General features: G+C 41.8%; 1 protein-coding gene across 2 annotated transcripts in view; it reads right to left on the bottom strand.

Moving 5' to 3' along the window:
- PIBF1 (progesterone immunomodulatory binding factor 1) overlaps window positions 1–15,581 on the bottom strand; it is a 278,563-nt gene that overhangs the window by 180,662 nt on the left and 82,320 nt on the right. For both annotated transcript variants that reach the window (XM_073580380.1, XM_073580379.1), the window contains exons 4-7: window positions 11,248–11,446; window positions 4,853–4,972; window positions 3,756–3,889; window positions 1,492–1,600 (exon numbers count right to left, since the gene is read on the bottom strand). In XM_073580380.1, the coding sequence (XP_073436481.1) occupies window positions 1,492–1,600; window positions 3,756–3,889; window positions 4,853–4,972; window positions 11,248–11,446 (562 nt within the window). The remainder of the gene's footprint in view (window positions 1–1,491; window positions 1,601–3,755; window positions 3,890–4,852; window positions 4,973–11,247; window positions 11,447–15,581) is intronic.

The following is a 15,581-nucleotide window of genomic DNA, read 5'->3' as shown; positions in this document are numbered from 1 at the left end:
GCAGAACTTTTCAGTACACGGTGATTCACTATTGACATAAGACTAACACGCCTTTAATGCTAACTCTCCAGGATTTGTGCGCTAAGAATAGCTAACCTTTATATAAAATACAATACTAATGGAATACCATTAGAGTAAGAGAAATGACAGAATCAATAGCCGGGAACCCAGACTTTCAGGGCACTGATTCGGGTGATATTTAGGACTTAATACTTTATACATACATTGCTATTAGTCACGCCACAGTCAGTTATCTGGGAGTGTGGCCTGCCTGTAAAGCAGCACCAACCACACAAGGAAGTATTTCTTTCTTATTGTTGGCATCTCATTTACTTCCCAAATATTTTCTCAACCGAGGCATTCCCAGTGGTAAGACAACCAAGGTGTCCCAGAATCATGCATTATGCGATTCAAATAAAGGGAGAAACAGGCGGACTACGCCGCTGTATTTCCATACAAGTATCCCTTACACCGCATAATGCAGCCAGTTAGGGAGAAGGGCCCACTATCCTGGGGTACAGATTGTACCTGCAAACAACTGGGTTGTTATTACTGGCTACATAATCAAATATTAAACATTAGTAAAAGCCCCCATACACAGAATAATATCGGCCAAACCCGCCGATATCAGCAGAATCAGCCGACATCGTCAGAGACAAGGTCAGTGCTCGTTCTGTGCATGGGCGAGCCGACCGAGATGACTGTTCGCTGAACGATCGGATGAAGCTTCGATCAGCTGACAGCCATCTATTCTGTATGGACAACTTAACAGAGTCCTAACCTTTTACCTGTTATATTACAATTTTACAGCGCACCTCTCAGAGAGGATTTTATTGGGGTTTCTACCTAAGAGGCCACAGTTGGAGGAATGCTCAAGTCTTTCTCATAAAACACACAGTTTAGCCCAATAAGGGGCTGCAGGAGCACCCCACAAAATAAGGGCATCCTATAGGTGGCTACTGCTTTCCTGACTGCCATAAATGGATGACATTCTTTTTTTGGTTCCCCCCTGAATTCAGAAGTGAGTCTGTAAGGTCAGGCTTCTCGTGTCAATTTCCAAAATTTCATTTTGGTTACGGATTGCCTCATTTTAGGGCATTATGAGCCTGGCTCAACCAAAATCATCATTATGCTCTGCTTATACACCTTGTACTATGGTGAGGAGGGAGTCATTGTGTAGAGCCTGCAGTCTTGCTGATTTGTATAACAGTACAGTTTGCCTAAAATCCTGTAAGTCGTGTTTGTTTGGTTTTTCCATTGAAGAAAACAAAAAACCTCAATGAACATTGGAAAGTGAAGTGACCAGCTCTCTGACCCAGTGACATCACTTTCCGAGACATCATTCCTACAGTAGTGGGTGTGAAGCATCCAGTATACAGCAGTGATGAAGGAATAGCAGGACATAGTGCATGGGATGGTTTACTGACGGACTGAAAGGTCCTTCTGGTGTTCTGGGCTATACTTTTAGATATGCATTTTATTGTTACTTACCTCCTGAGCCAAATCAATTCTTTCCTTCGATTGTGTTTTATGTGCAGCATCAAGTACTTCAAAATGTCTCCTCAGTTCTAATAAGTCCCGTTCAAGTGTATCTCGTTCACTAATGCAAGATATAAAAAAAATACATTAAAAATCAAAGCTTTATCTAAGGCTGGTTTCACATTAGTGCTTTTGTGCGCAGCGCATCGTGCGCAGGCGCACTGCGCACCTATGTTTAACATGACATGCGCATGGTCTTGCGCACACTTGCGTTTTCGTGCGCATGCGGTTTTTTGTCTTTCGCGCCAGACACAACATGTTGCATTTTTTGGTCCGCCCTGTCTCGTCAAAAAAACGCATGCGCACGCTTGCGCACGGAATACGCAAAAACAAAACATTGAAGTCTATGGGAACGCATGCGTGCGCATGGTCTTGCGCACGCTTGCGTTTTTTTTTGCGCATGCGTTTTTGAGGTAAACAAGTCTGGAATGTGGTCTAGACAATGGAAAAAATGTCACACCTAAAAACGCATGCGCATAAAAAACGCAAACGCATGCAAAAACGCAAGCAACGCTGCGTTTTTTTGACACATCAGCGTAAGCATGACGCTAAAAAAACGCGCGTTTGTTTTGCGTTTTTCTTTGCGCACGATGCGCTGCGCAAAAAAAAGCTAATGTGAAACTAGCCTAATGCAATTTTAAATTAAACACATCATACCTACATAGAAGAGAGGGCAATTTGTGCTGCCATGGTCGGCGTCAACTCCGGTCCCGGATCTTCACTCCTGCCTCTGGCAACCTCAACGAGACATCTTGGGCACCTCTGGCGCTTACTAGACCCTGCTACCTCAAGCGACCTAGTGATTGTCAAAGGTGCCCAAGATGTGAAAACTTAAGGCCAGCTACAGTGGAGGAACAGACAGGATGACAGACCAGGGCAGCACAAACCTAACTGCTCATCAGGAATGGATATCCCAGATCACACTCAGGTACAGTATGCACCTGGCCTGGATCATAGACACGGCAATAGGGTACATGACCACTTTTCTGATTACTATATTGTGGGGGGACATGGATGCAACAAGGTAACTGGAGGAATAATTAAATGTTGAGGCCAAAAACCCACGTTAACAGACACATGAATAATATTTGATACAGACAAATGAATCTATTTTTATTCATTTCCAACTTAAAGGTGATTTTTAACTCTACATGACTATTTGTGTCGATCTGAAAACTAACTGTGAAAGATTATACACTGAAGAGCCCATACACAACGTTGACAGGTTCGATCTGATGTGAATGAGAGTGCTGGTCAGGAGAGATGGTGATTGCACATGTCCGATTTCAAGAGTACGATTGCATTATTCTCCCAGAAATAAGCCGCCGGCCAACATGTCATTTGGAGGATTTCTCGTAGAGAACACAGGAGCGCATGGCCCAATAAGCGTTCCCGTGTATGGGAGTCAGATGAGATGGCCAAAGCATTGTTCAGCCACCAGCCATCTACGGTGTATGGCCACGGTGGCTCTGTTGCTAGCACGGTTACCTTGCAGCACTGGTATCCGGGGGGTCCAATCCCACCTTGATCACACCTGCAAGGAGTTTGTATTTTCTCCCTGTGTTTGCGTAGGTTTCCTCCCACACTCCAAACACATACTGCTAGGGAATCTATACTGTGAGTCCCAATGGGGACAGTGGTCATGAAGTCTGTAAAGTGCTGTGGAATTAATGCCGCTAAATAAATGAGTAAAATAACTCAATGCCAGCTTCTACCACTGCGGGGCTGATCAGTATGCTTCTTCTATTCAGGTGTACAGATCTGGACAGATCGTGGTGACAATATTACTATCTGTGCAACAAAAGGACAAGTGCAAAAGCAGCAAAATCTTACTGTTATTTACGTGGATTTTGCTATGAATTTTTCGCAGATTTTTTTTTACCCCAGTTCATTGGACGCTTTCTTTTCCACACAGAGTAATTCACTACATGAGGATGGTGTTTTCCATACGTATTATACCGTAACCTGCACTGGCAATTGGCAGCCTACCTGTCACTTCTGGACTTCCTCTATGTCACTGTTCACATGCTGCTATATGAACGCATGAAACAGGTGCAGGAAAAGCTCACGGTCCCAATGGCCAGTCAGAGTACTACGTGTCTACATGCCCAACTCTTTACAGTATAGGAAAGAGCAGCGTTCCTGTATACCGAGCTGCCCCAAACATTGCCCATCTCACAGCGAATAGTTTAATGTCCACCTCATATGTTTGATACCTTTTTACTTTGTCATAATTCTCGATCTTAAAGTCTCCTTGGTGAATGAGCTGTTTAGTGTCGGCCAGCTGCAGTGTTAACCTCTGACATCTCGTATCCAACTCCGAGCGGCGTCTCTTCTCCTCTTCATAACTCTGCCAGGAAACAGACTGGTGAGACGTTCCATATAGGAATAAAGGGTGCCAGCATTATTAGGTAGCAAACAGCCTGATAGTATCAGCGCCTTGGACCTATGTCTTTGTGGCGGTGGTCTACGTGTGGGACAGTAGGTGAGTAGAGTCTAAAGTCACCAAACATCTTAGATAGCTGTGGGCCGAGCTATTCCTTCTGACCGCTCCATATCTCCTGAAGGGAGCAAGGTACAGGGTACGCTCCGCTCCCCCCAACATTCATGTGATGTCTGTGGCCACCTTGTGCTAGATAAACTCAAATAAAAGTGCTTCAAACAAACTACTGGTGTATGAAAAGCACAGGCCAAGGAGAGAGCATTAATCTTTACTATCCATATATATATATATATATATATATATATATATATATATATATATATATATATATATATATATATATATATATATACATACACACACACACACACACACACACACAATGATTCACGCAAGTTGATGGCTGTACAATAGTGGTGTCGAAAATGACACCTCACATACCTGCAACATGTGACCTTTAAAATGAAAGGAGAGCTAAATATACCAACCACACGCACGGTGCAAAACATCTGGAAGAAGTTGAAAAACATGCTTAGCTAGATTTATCTTCTGCTGTTTCCATGTTCATAAGGCAAATATTGACCAAGCCATAGGTCAGCATTACCCACCAAGAGAAATAAACCCGAGGATGTACTAAAACAGAAGCAGCCGAACAACATCTACTTTGCATTGCTAAAATCCTGCAATGCAGGAGAAAATACAGAATCAAACAGGGGGGCCTGCATAATGCAAGAAGCATGTGTGAAATGTGGACGGCCACCATGGGAGCGGCTTAATGCCAAGTTACAACTCTCAGTCCCTTAAAGAGACACCAACATTTCACCTCTCCTTCAATAGCTGGACAGAACCTGTGACGGTCCCATAACGCACCTCCAGCAGACGCTTCAGCTGCTGCTTGCTTCCATCCATCTCTTCGCACTGCTTCTCATTCTTCATTTGGAGGTCACTTACTTTATTTTTCAGCGGATGCAAGGCCTCATATAAACGGACCTAAAGAAATGAGAATTACATTCCTTTACCAATTATAGCAATAAAGCTGTGAGCGTGAAACAAGTTATTACGCCTTCATGTCCAGTGGAGAAGCAGCCATATATGCAGGTACATCCGATGTTAGATGGCGAATATACCCCTGAAGTAGCATCATTACCTCAGGTTACCAGAAGGACCCTTGCTGATCTTTCACTATGCCTTTAGGTGGTTGTAGACATGACACCTCATTCTGGAGGGACCTGCAGGCACTCTCTGGTCATTGGTGTCCGGTTGATGGTCCTCTGACATCCACATTCAGGGTATGTGCACAAGATGTCTATTACAGGCGGATTCGGCTACAAAAAGCCACCTGAAATATCGCCCTGAAAACGCTCAAAATAATGAACATTTTTAAGCCAAAACAACTTGCTGTTCACATGTTCCGTCTTTTGAGTGTATTTTAACTGCTTCAGGCTTCCAATGATATCACATTGTTTAAAGAAGTGAGAAAACCTTTCTCCATTTCTCTAGGCAGCTTCTGCCCTTAAAGGGGTTTTCCCACGAACAAAGTACAATTTAATCAACAGATCTTGGAATGATAATAACTGTTCCTGGGCAGGGGAGGAAAGAAAGAGTATACAGATAGGACAGTATGAGATCACAGCTGATTGTTTCTGTCAGGTAAAACATTTCCCTGCCTGTTTTTAAGCCTGTTTTACCTCAAATGAAGAATAATTTGTAATCCCATGCTGTAATGTCTGCACACTCTTTTGCTTCCTCCCCTGCCCAGGAGCTGTGGTATGATTAGACCATGTTCCTATACGATCAGACACAGCCATTACACAGTACACAGCAGGGGCACATTTATAAAATTATCTCAGCACAGGAACATTTTGTTAAACACATCCTATTGTGGAAATTATTATTACTCCAAGATGTATTGATTACAATATTAATTAAACTTAACTTTTTTCATGTGAAAACCCCTTTAAGAAGCTCTATATTTTGTAATACTGGTGAATGGAAGTCTCAAAAGACACCCAGGAATCTTTCTCAACTTTTTGCCTGTGTACTTCATAGAATCATAAAATGTTAGAGTTGGATGGGACCTCCAGGGTCATAGTGTCCTACCCCCTCCTGATCAATGTTGGATTCACTAAACTATCTCTGACAGATGTCTGCCTAGCCTCTGTTTGAAGACTTCCATTGAAGGAGAACGCACTAACTCTCGTGGCAGCCTGTTCCACTCATTGATCACACTCACTGTGAAAAAGTTTTTTCTAATCTGTATCTTCTCACTTTCATCCCATTGCTTCTCCTGTTTCCATGTGCAGATGAGAATAAGGATAATCTCTCTACACTGTTACAACCCTTCAGATATTTGTGGACAGCTATTAAGTCTCCTCTTACTCCTTTTTGCAACCTAAATATTCCCAGATCCTTTAACCGTTCCTAGTAGGCCATACTTTGCAGTCCGCTCACCATCCTGGTCGCTCTTCTCTGAACTTTTTTCATTGTCTTTTTTATAATGTGGTGCAGAACGGGACACAGTATTCCAGATGAAGCCTGACCAGGGAGGAGTAGAGTGGGATAATTATTGCATGTGATCTAGCTTGCTTCAAAATTGCTTGCGGTTTCTTCATTGTTGAAGGATAAAAAAAACCATAGTACGGGGTATGAAAAAAATGCTAAAATAACAATTCAGGGGAAATAAGAGCTTGCGCTTCTTGAAGTGTCTTTCTCTTGAAAAACTTTGCACTGTGTGAATATACCCTCAGGCTATGTTCACATGTTGCGTGTTCGCTGCATTTTTCATGCAAATTTAAAGCTGCGTAGCACCAAAGCTACGAGATTTCAGAAATCTCATGCAAACACATTGGCGTTTTTTTCTTATTGATATGGAAAACTGCTGCATTTTTGCAAACTGCAGCAAGTCACTTTTTCAGCATTTTTTCAGCGTTTTTTTCACCCACAGAAAAAAATGTGAAAGTGCAAAAACGCAGCATAAAAAGCAGATATCAGGTTTTGCTGCATTTTTGGTGCAAACGATTTTTTGTGAGGCATTAGACTTTATCAGCATGCATAAGAGACAATAAAAACACAGCAAAAAATAATGCAAAAGCTCGTTTTGCCTGCAGAAAAAACGCAATGTGTGAACATACCCTTATGTGAAACTAGACTTCAGAGGGTCTTCTTGGAGGTAAGTGGTAACAGTGCAGCTGCTTATCTCCCCACCCCTATAAGATCAGTCTCAGACCTGATCATGTAGGTGAATGGAGTGGTGATGTATAGGAAGAAGTCCTACCTCATCTATGCTAAGGATATTGTTCAGGAAATAAATCTTAAAAAAGGACTTTCTGCTTTGTTTGTAAATAAATCTTAATCGCTGGATAATTAATAGTAGGAAATCTTTCCAAGATCTTCTGAGACGCTCCCAGGAGTGTTCATGGAAAGATCCATTGTTTACATTCAGAAGAACCTGATCACCTCCAGCAGACAGGTCACACCTTGTCATGCTTTCTAACCCTTTATCATCAGATTATTTTAATAATGTTTCCACTGCATTCTAAGCGGTGTTGTCATCTGCCTTCCTAAAAAGAGTAAAATCTACTCCAAAATGATCCTACAGATATCAATCAAGATGTAAGAAGTTGTTATACTCAATGCGCGAGAGTGGAGCTTCAATCTGAGAAGTCATCATCCCAATGTCACATGACCTGTTTAAGGGTCAACCATTAAAGGGGTTTCCTAGATTTCATATGCCTAGGACTTATCCTCAGGATATGCCATCAACATCATATTGGTGGGATTACAATATGACTGCTCCGTTGGTTGAGCAGTGGTCGTTCCTGAGGGCTGCTAAAATAAGTAAGGGATGAATGGCCGCACCGGGGACAGTCACATGAGGAATGGGCTGTGCCGTTTACATCTAGCAAAGCTGAAAACAGCTGATCGGTGGGGTGCCGGAGCCCCACTAATCTGCCATCCCCCGAACACCTACAGTCATGGAAGAACCAGAAAATAGCTTCAAACTATGGAATGTAAAAGAATAACATGTCCCCTCTAATAGGTGATGATACTTATGAGTAGAATTGGTGGCTACAAACTGTAACATTATATAAGTAGGTCTATTCTATAGTGTACGCTATTATACTCTACAAGCATAGATACAGTTGTGCTCAAAAGTTTACATACCCCGGCAGAATTTTTGCTTTCTTGACCTTTTTTCAGAGAATATGAATGATGACGCCAAAATTTTTTCTCCACTCATGGATAGTGGTTGGGTGAAGCCATTTATTGTCAAACTACTGTGTCTTCTATTTTTAACCCCTTAATGACCGTCAACACGTCTTTTAACTGACCTGAGATAAGAGAATATCATCCACAGGTGACCATCCAGCATCTGTCAGCTGTAAACTATAGCTGACAACTTGCTGCATCAGCCACGATCAGTGTTGGCACCGGCCATATCTGTTTAACCCTTAGATGCTGCTGTCAATAGTGACTATATCATATAAATGTTTAAAAGTGTGTGGCTTCTCCCTCTTTATCCCATTTGGCACTCTGAGATCATGATTGTGTGGTCCTGATGTTTGCCATGGCAATTCATGAGTAAATAGCGGCCTTACAGTCTGCCGGCTACACTGACCTGTTCAAAAGTCAGCGACATTTAGGTGGTAAAAATCAACTTTTTCTTTTCTGTCATGCCATTTTGCATTAATTCCTGAAAAGCACCAGAAGGGTTAATAAACTACCTGACAGCAGTTTTCAATAAGTCAAGGGGGGCTGTTTTTAAAATGCTATCACTTCTGGGATTTTTCCAATATACACGACCCCAAATTCTCTGAAAACTAGCGGTGTGGCTGTTTCAAGATGCACTTGAAGAAAAATGGGCTGCGTGGTCAGTTGGCATTACATGTTTCTCACATCAGTAAGTATTGTCTGTTTTAAACTCAACCTGGCAGAAAACATTGGTTTCAGATCTCTCAGGGAACAGGAATCACAGCTCAATCACTGTGGCAGGAGCTCCCCCAAGTGGCCACAATACAGATGACAACAGTTGGTACATTCTATAGAAGCTGAATCATGCATGCAGATCCATCCTATAAGAGTGGAATTCACTGCCACAACTATCTTTCAATGTATGCACTATGCATTCTTTTTGTGTTACCCCACTTTGACTTCATACAATTTTGGAGTCATCAGTTTAAGAAAACCTTTTTTTGATCTCATCACCCCCAACTATAGAGTCCCAGTAGTCTTCATATTTTTCAGCATGGGCCCTGGCATATTGTCTGTGGGCTTTTTTTGTGCATGCGCTTTAGGAGAGGCAACCTTCGTGGACGACACCCATGCATGCCATTCCACTGCAATGTACACCGTACTGTATCACGGGAAACACTCAGCCTGGGTTTGGCTCTCTACTTATTTAGCCAACTGCAATGAACTTACATGTCGATTTTCTTTAAAGGGAACCTGTCACACTTTTTATCGACTATTAGCTGCCGGCACCGACAACAGGGGCTTATCTACAGCATTCCTCAATAGGGCAGAGCAGTGCGCCTGCGCAGGAGCCACGACAGGAAGAAAAGAAGAGGACGGCATCGTATGAAGATGGGAGGCGCCGGACCGCGACACCCATTGGACCCCCCCCGGGTGAGTATAATATAACTTGTTTTTCTTACCTTTCAGGTTACACCGGGGGCTTATCTACAGCATTACAGAATGTAGATAAGCCCCTGATGTCGGTGCCAGCAGCAAATAGTCGAAAGAAAGGGTGACAGATACCCTTTAACCCTTCTCATCAGAAGGGTTAAATTTTTGCATCACTTTTGCTATGGTATTCTAATAAGTAAAGCTTTGAGTATCTTCTTGCAGCCTTCACCTTTCTTGTATAATGAAATTATTTTCTTTCTCAGGTCTCGAGACATTTCTCTTCCATGTGGTGCCATTAGAAACAACATGAAATGGGAAAGGGTTTTCTTGCTATGTAATGCCGTGATATCGTCCACTGTCTCCTGGACACCTGTGCAATGAATAATTAGATTTTCCTGTTGTTGAATTCTTGTTAATTACAATTTTGTAGTCTAATCTTTAGCTTTGCTTCTAAGACTTTCATTGGGGTGCACTATCTGATAGCAGACAGCAGATAGTATTGAGAGCAGGAGGATGTATCTCTTAGCTTTAGCACTGTGGCACTTTTGAACAAGTTAGTCCCCTGAAGAATTACTTGGATGAAACGCGTTGGGACGCTCCTTGAAGGGAAAGTGTAGGGCTTGTGCAATTTAGGGCTAGCTGTGGACTGCCCTTGTCAGGGCAGGAGTCTGGGGATCAGATAATGGTCAGCTTATGAGGGTTGTGACAGGGTATTGTACTCCCACTGCTGCCTATCCATATGTATGAGGAGTATCCCTGGAGACTCCTGACCGTCTGCAAAATATTGGTGAGATTGTTCCTTTTATTATTATTCTCATCTATTTGTGGCTATGAACCTCTTCTCCCTTTCCTTGGTTTAGCCAGTATATAAACATATGAGTGCAATTGGCTATGGCATTTTGCTATTTTTTATGCTGTATCCAATATATATAGATTGCTGCTTGGTTATTACATTAACTCCATTCTATACTCCTATCTGATGCTTTTGGGTGCATTCAATTATCCTTTGGGGATTACCCAATGTATGGGCATCTCGTTTTAATCACTTTTGGTGACACTTTAGGTTTGATTATTTTTAGAGTTATGTATTAAAAGTTATATTTTATCTTACTTGCTGTTATACATATGTTATAGATTGAACATAGCTGGGTAATAGAATCTAGTTGATTGCTTATGTTATAGGTTAGCTGAGATTTTGCCGGGAGTTGTTTGCGGGATCTCGGCTGTTTTTTCAATTTTATAGATAAAAGTTTCATTGTGTTTTACACTGCCATACAAATTTCATGTGATTGCTGTTTCTATATACATGTTATTTGTAATTTTTCAAAAATCTCAATAAAAAATTAGTCTAAAAAAAATATATATATAGCACAAAACCTGGATTTAAAACAATAAATGATTTTCTGATATATTCCCTTTAAAGAGGGCTTCTTTGTTTATATGGCTGTAGCACTGATGTCATGTTTACATTAAGCAACCACTGCAGTCAATCACTGACCACAGCCATTTTTCTGCAGTAGCAGGGGATAAGTAAGTCTCAAAGAAATAAACCTGGAAAACCCCTTAAAGATGGTAAAGTAAGTGGTGTGTAATAAAATAAACTCTGTGACGTACACCGATTCCAACCACTACATACTTACAGATACATATTCAGGAATAGAGAGCTGGTCCTCGGGAAGGCCGCTCAGATTATCATAGGCTTCCTTGGTTAGCTCCAGGTCACGTAAGCCACGCCGTATACTCCCCGCCCGCTCTCTCAGATGCTGATTGGTTTCTTCCGATTGTTTCAGCCTTGACAGTATTGTTTCCATTTCCTTTTTCATTTGTTCTTGATGTTTTCTGAACACAATGGCAAATGTTACATTAGCTTGACCCATGTCTGAACCAGCACTTAGAGGGTTGGCAAAAAAAAAACCATTTAGGCATAGATTTATTAATTCCCCCTTGAACCTGACACATCATCAGCTTGGTTTCGTTTAAACTAAGTTTAAGGCTGGGGTCAGACATGCGAGTACATTGTGAGAAACTCGTGCAAGTCTCTCGCATCAGTACCCGGCACTCGGGACCGGAGTGTGCAGCTGCGTAGAAATAAATGCAGCCACACACTCTGGTCCAAATGCCTGCGGCAGTGCCGGGTATTGATGCAAGAGACTTGTGAGAGTTTCTCGCATCATACTCACAAGTGTGACCCCGGCCTAAGGTGCAATGTGAGAAACTTGTGCGAGTCTCTCTCCTCAATACCCAGCACTGCCGCTGGCGGTTCAGACTGGAGAGTTCAGCTGCATAAAATACATGCAGCCGCACACTCCGGTCCCGAGTGCCAGCGGCAGTGCTAGGTATTGAGGAGAGAGACTCGCACAAGTTTCTCACATTGCACCTTAGGCCGGGGTCACACTTGTGAGTATGATGCGAGAAACTCTCACAAGTCTCTTGCATCAATACCCGGCACTGCCGCCTGCGTAGAAATAAATGCAGCCACACACTCCAGTCCAAGTGCCGGTGGCAGTGCCAGGTATTGATGCAAGAGACTTGTGAGAGTTTCTCGCATCATACTCACAAGTGTGACCCCGGCCTAAGGCGCAAAGTGAGAAACTTGTGCGAGTCTCTCGCCTCAATACCTAGCACTGCCGCAGGCGGTTCAGACTGGAGAGTTCAGCTGCATAGAAATACGTGCAGTTGCACACTCCGCTACCGAGTGCCGGCGGCAGTGCTGGGTGTTGAGGAGAGAGACTCGCACAAGTTTCTCACATTGCACTGTGACCCCTGGCCTGACTCAGAGGATCGAGCAGTGTGGCAGATTGTAGCCTCCTTCTAGACTTTCTCCCACCTCCTCTCCAATGGGTTACTTCAGGACATATTTTGTCACAATTTGGTGCATTTGCAACTATGCAGCTATTACTACTGCTATAAGGAAGCGCTGCTACCCAAGTGACATGTACAACCACGTTCAGAACTCTTGGTTTCTGTTATTTTTTTTTTCTAAAGATTAAAGCCACCTTCAACAAAGTGGGGGCAAATAAATATAATAAAGGTTCATACAGGTACACAGGTTTTCTACTGGATTTAATCTACCGTACATTTTGGGGTAAAAATGTTTGCCCTAAATGCTATCGAAACCCAGTGTTAGTTCTAGTGTTTAAGCATGGTGTTTCCATTAGCTCCTAAATTACAGCAACCTGCTCCAATACTTGGGAATGATGTCATTAAGGGTACGACTCTGAGCATTTCATGCATAATACATTCATAATTCGTTTATATATTAGAATTGTTTTTTTAACATCACAAATATTAAATCAAAAGAATAGTCGGCTTCACTGAACCTAAAAAAAAAAAAATAGATGTGCTGTGTAATAAAGAATAGTATTGGTATCCCTTCCAAATTATGCTTGGAAACAACATCTGAAATAATAAATCCTGAGCAGCTATTCAACAAGGGAATCTGAAAATTAATAACTATGAACCGAGACAAAGATATAACGTTACAGGATAAATCAAGTGCGGTCAATTATCCCAAATCAAAAAGCAATACACAATCATAAGAGGAAATCAAACAGAACATGCGGGGGATACAAAGATAATCCTGGCTACAAACCACCCAAAGAGGTTTAGACCGGAGACTAATATGCTAACCGCATGGGATTGTCAGACACCATGAAATATTGTATGGGCTGCACAGGCCGGGCTCTCCACAGTCGACATTCACTACCGGAATGATCATTGTAAAGCATATACACAAGTATTGGATTGCATTACCTCTTGTATGGAGTGATGGGATCATAGAATCATAGAATGTTAAGAGTTGGAAGGGACCTCAAGGGTCATAATGTACAGAGAGAAAAAAAAATTAAGCATATTTTCACAACGCTGCTGCAGTACACACATAGAATATCAGCACAAATCAATTTTTAGCTGATGATTATAATGGGAATCTGTCAGCAGATTTTTTGTCATGTAATCTGAGAGCAGCATAATGTAGGGACAAAGACTCCGATTGCAGCGATGTGTCACTTACTGGGCTGCAGGTTGCAGTTTTAAATAAAAACAGTTTTCTCTTGTTCAAGATCTACCAGTTCTCTGAATCCTGAGCTCTATATAATCCCACCCCCACCACTGATTGGCTGCTTTTTGTGTACACTGTGCATAGGCAGAAAGCTGCCAATCAGTGGTGTGGGCGTGTTTTGACTATCTTGGCACAGGTTTTCTAGTTCTCTAATGATAATCTCCTGCTGATAAAGACTAAATTACTGACCGGTAATTTAACTTTCCAGAACCCATGATAGCATCACCTAAGGGGGGATCTGGCCTTCAAAAACAGGAAACCTACATAATAAAAGGGCGGCACTTCTCCAACCCCATCAGTTGTTTATGGAGCATGAGAAAACACCACTTGATAGTTATACACACAATTAAAAACAACTAGATTTTTTTCTTCTGCTTTAATCTAACATCATGAAGGAAACAAAGTTAACACCAATCCAGTGACAGGGGAAATATAAGGGTGCTGTCATAGGTTCTGGAAAACCCTATTAGTGCTAAGTAATTTAGTCTTTTCCTATCATCCATGACAGTACCACCTGAGAGAATTACAGAGAAACTTTAAACTTAGGACGGGACCAAGTCTGTAGAACCTTTCTAAAGGAAACATCAACAGAAGATCCCAAATTAAGCCTATAAGGTCTATAGAGGGAGCAAGGTGAAGACCATGTTGCAGTCTTACATAATTGTTCAATGGAGACATCTGCTTTCTCTGCCCAGGAGGTTGAAATAGCCCTAGTACAAAGAGCTTTCAGGTCTCCTAGAACTGCCTTATTACTTGCAAAATAGGCTAACCTTATAGCCACTTTAATCCATATAATCCATCTAGCTAGGGTGCTTTCAGAGGCTTTAAAACCTTTTTATTTTTAAGCACCCTGAAAGGAAATAATAGCAACTAACGTCTTTTCCAGGCTGATAGGGCTGAGATAAACTCTCACACTTCTAACATCTAAAGTGTGGTATTTCTCTTCCTTTGGATTCCCAGGATTAGCACAGAAAGAAGGGAGCACAATCCCACAGTTTTTTTTATTGTTTTATTTTAAATGAGGCGAAAGGGAGGTGATTTCAAGACTAAAAGCTGCAGTTGTCTGATCGCCTCTGCTACACAGGCGATGATCAGATCACCTGTGTGTAGCAGAAATGCTCAGTTGCTACGAGTGTCGCTTCAGACCTCCGATTGTCATGTCGACCCGTCAGTGACCCAAGATCACGTGATGGGGTCACCGACAGGCGGTATTTCTGACGCGCTTAAGGTAAGTGCGAGTTAAATGCCGCTGTCAGAGACAGACAGTGGCATTTAACATGTTAATGTGATTCCACCCACGGCTGTTAGAGGCACATGTGAGTTGTTCAAAACAGCTGACATGTGCCGGGAAAGATGTAGGCTCAGCGCTGGAGCCTACATCAATGGGAGTCCAACGTGGGCAATTCTGAAAATATCAGAAATTTGGGGAAAATTTAGCAATTTTTAAACTTTCAATTTTTATGCCTTTAAACCAGAAAGTTATGTCACAGAAAATTGTTCATAAAATAACATTTCCCACATGTCTACTTTACATCAGCACAATTTTGGAAAACATAGTTTTGCTTGTTAGGAAGTTATAATAGTTAAAAGTTGACCAGCGATTTCTCATGTTTCCAACAAAATTTACAAAACCATTTATTTAGGGACCTCCTCACATTTGACTTTGAGGGATCTATATGACAGAAAATACCCTAAAGTCACATTATTTTAAAAACTGCACCATTCAAGGTGATCAAAACATGTTCAAGAAGTTTATTAACCATTTAGGTCAGGGGTGGGGAACCTTTTTTCTGCTAAGGGCCATTTTGAATCTTATAATAACGTTCGGAGGCAGTATAAAATTATTAACATAAACTTTAGCCAACAATATTTATTCAAACATTTAAATAACTGTCACCTAATGTGATGGCTGAA

The sequence above is a fragment of the Dendrobates tinctorius genome, unplaced genomic scaffold (genome assembly GCF_039654945.1).
Source record: "Dendrobates tinctorius isolate UK_male_01 unplaced genomic scaffold, ASM3965494v1 ptg000064l, whole genome shotgun sequence".
Taxonomy (NCBI): domain Eukaryota; kingdom Metazoa; phylum Chordata; class Amphibia; order Anura; family Dendrobatidae; genus Dendrobates; species Dendrobates tinctorius.
The sequence above is the reverse complement of the archived record's forward strand: the minus strand, read 5'-3'. Positions and strand labels throughout refer to the sequence as shown.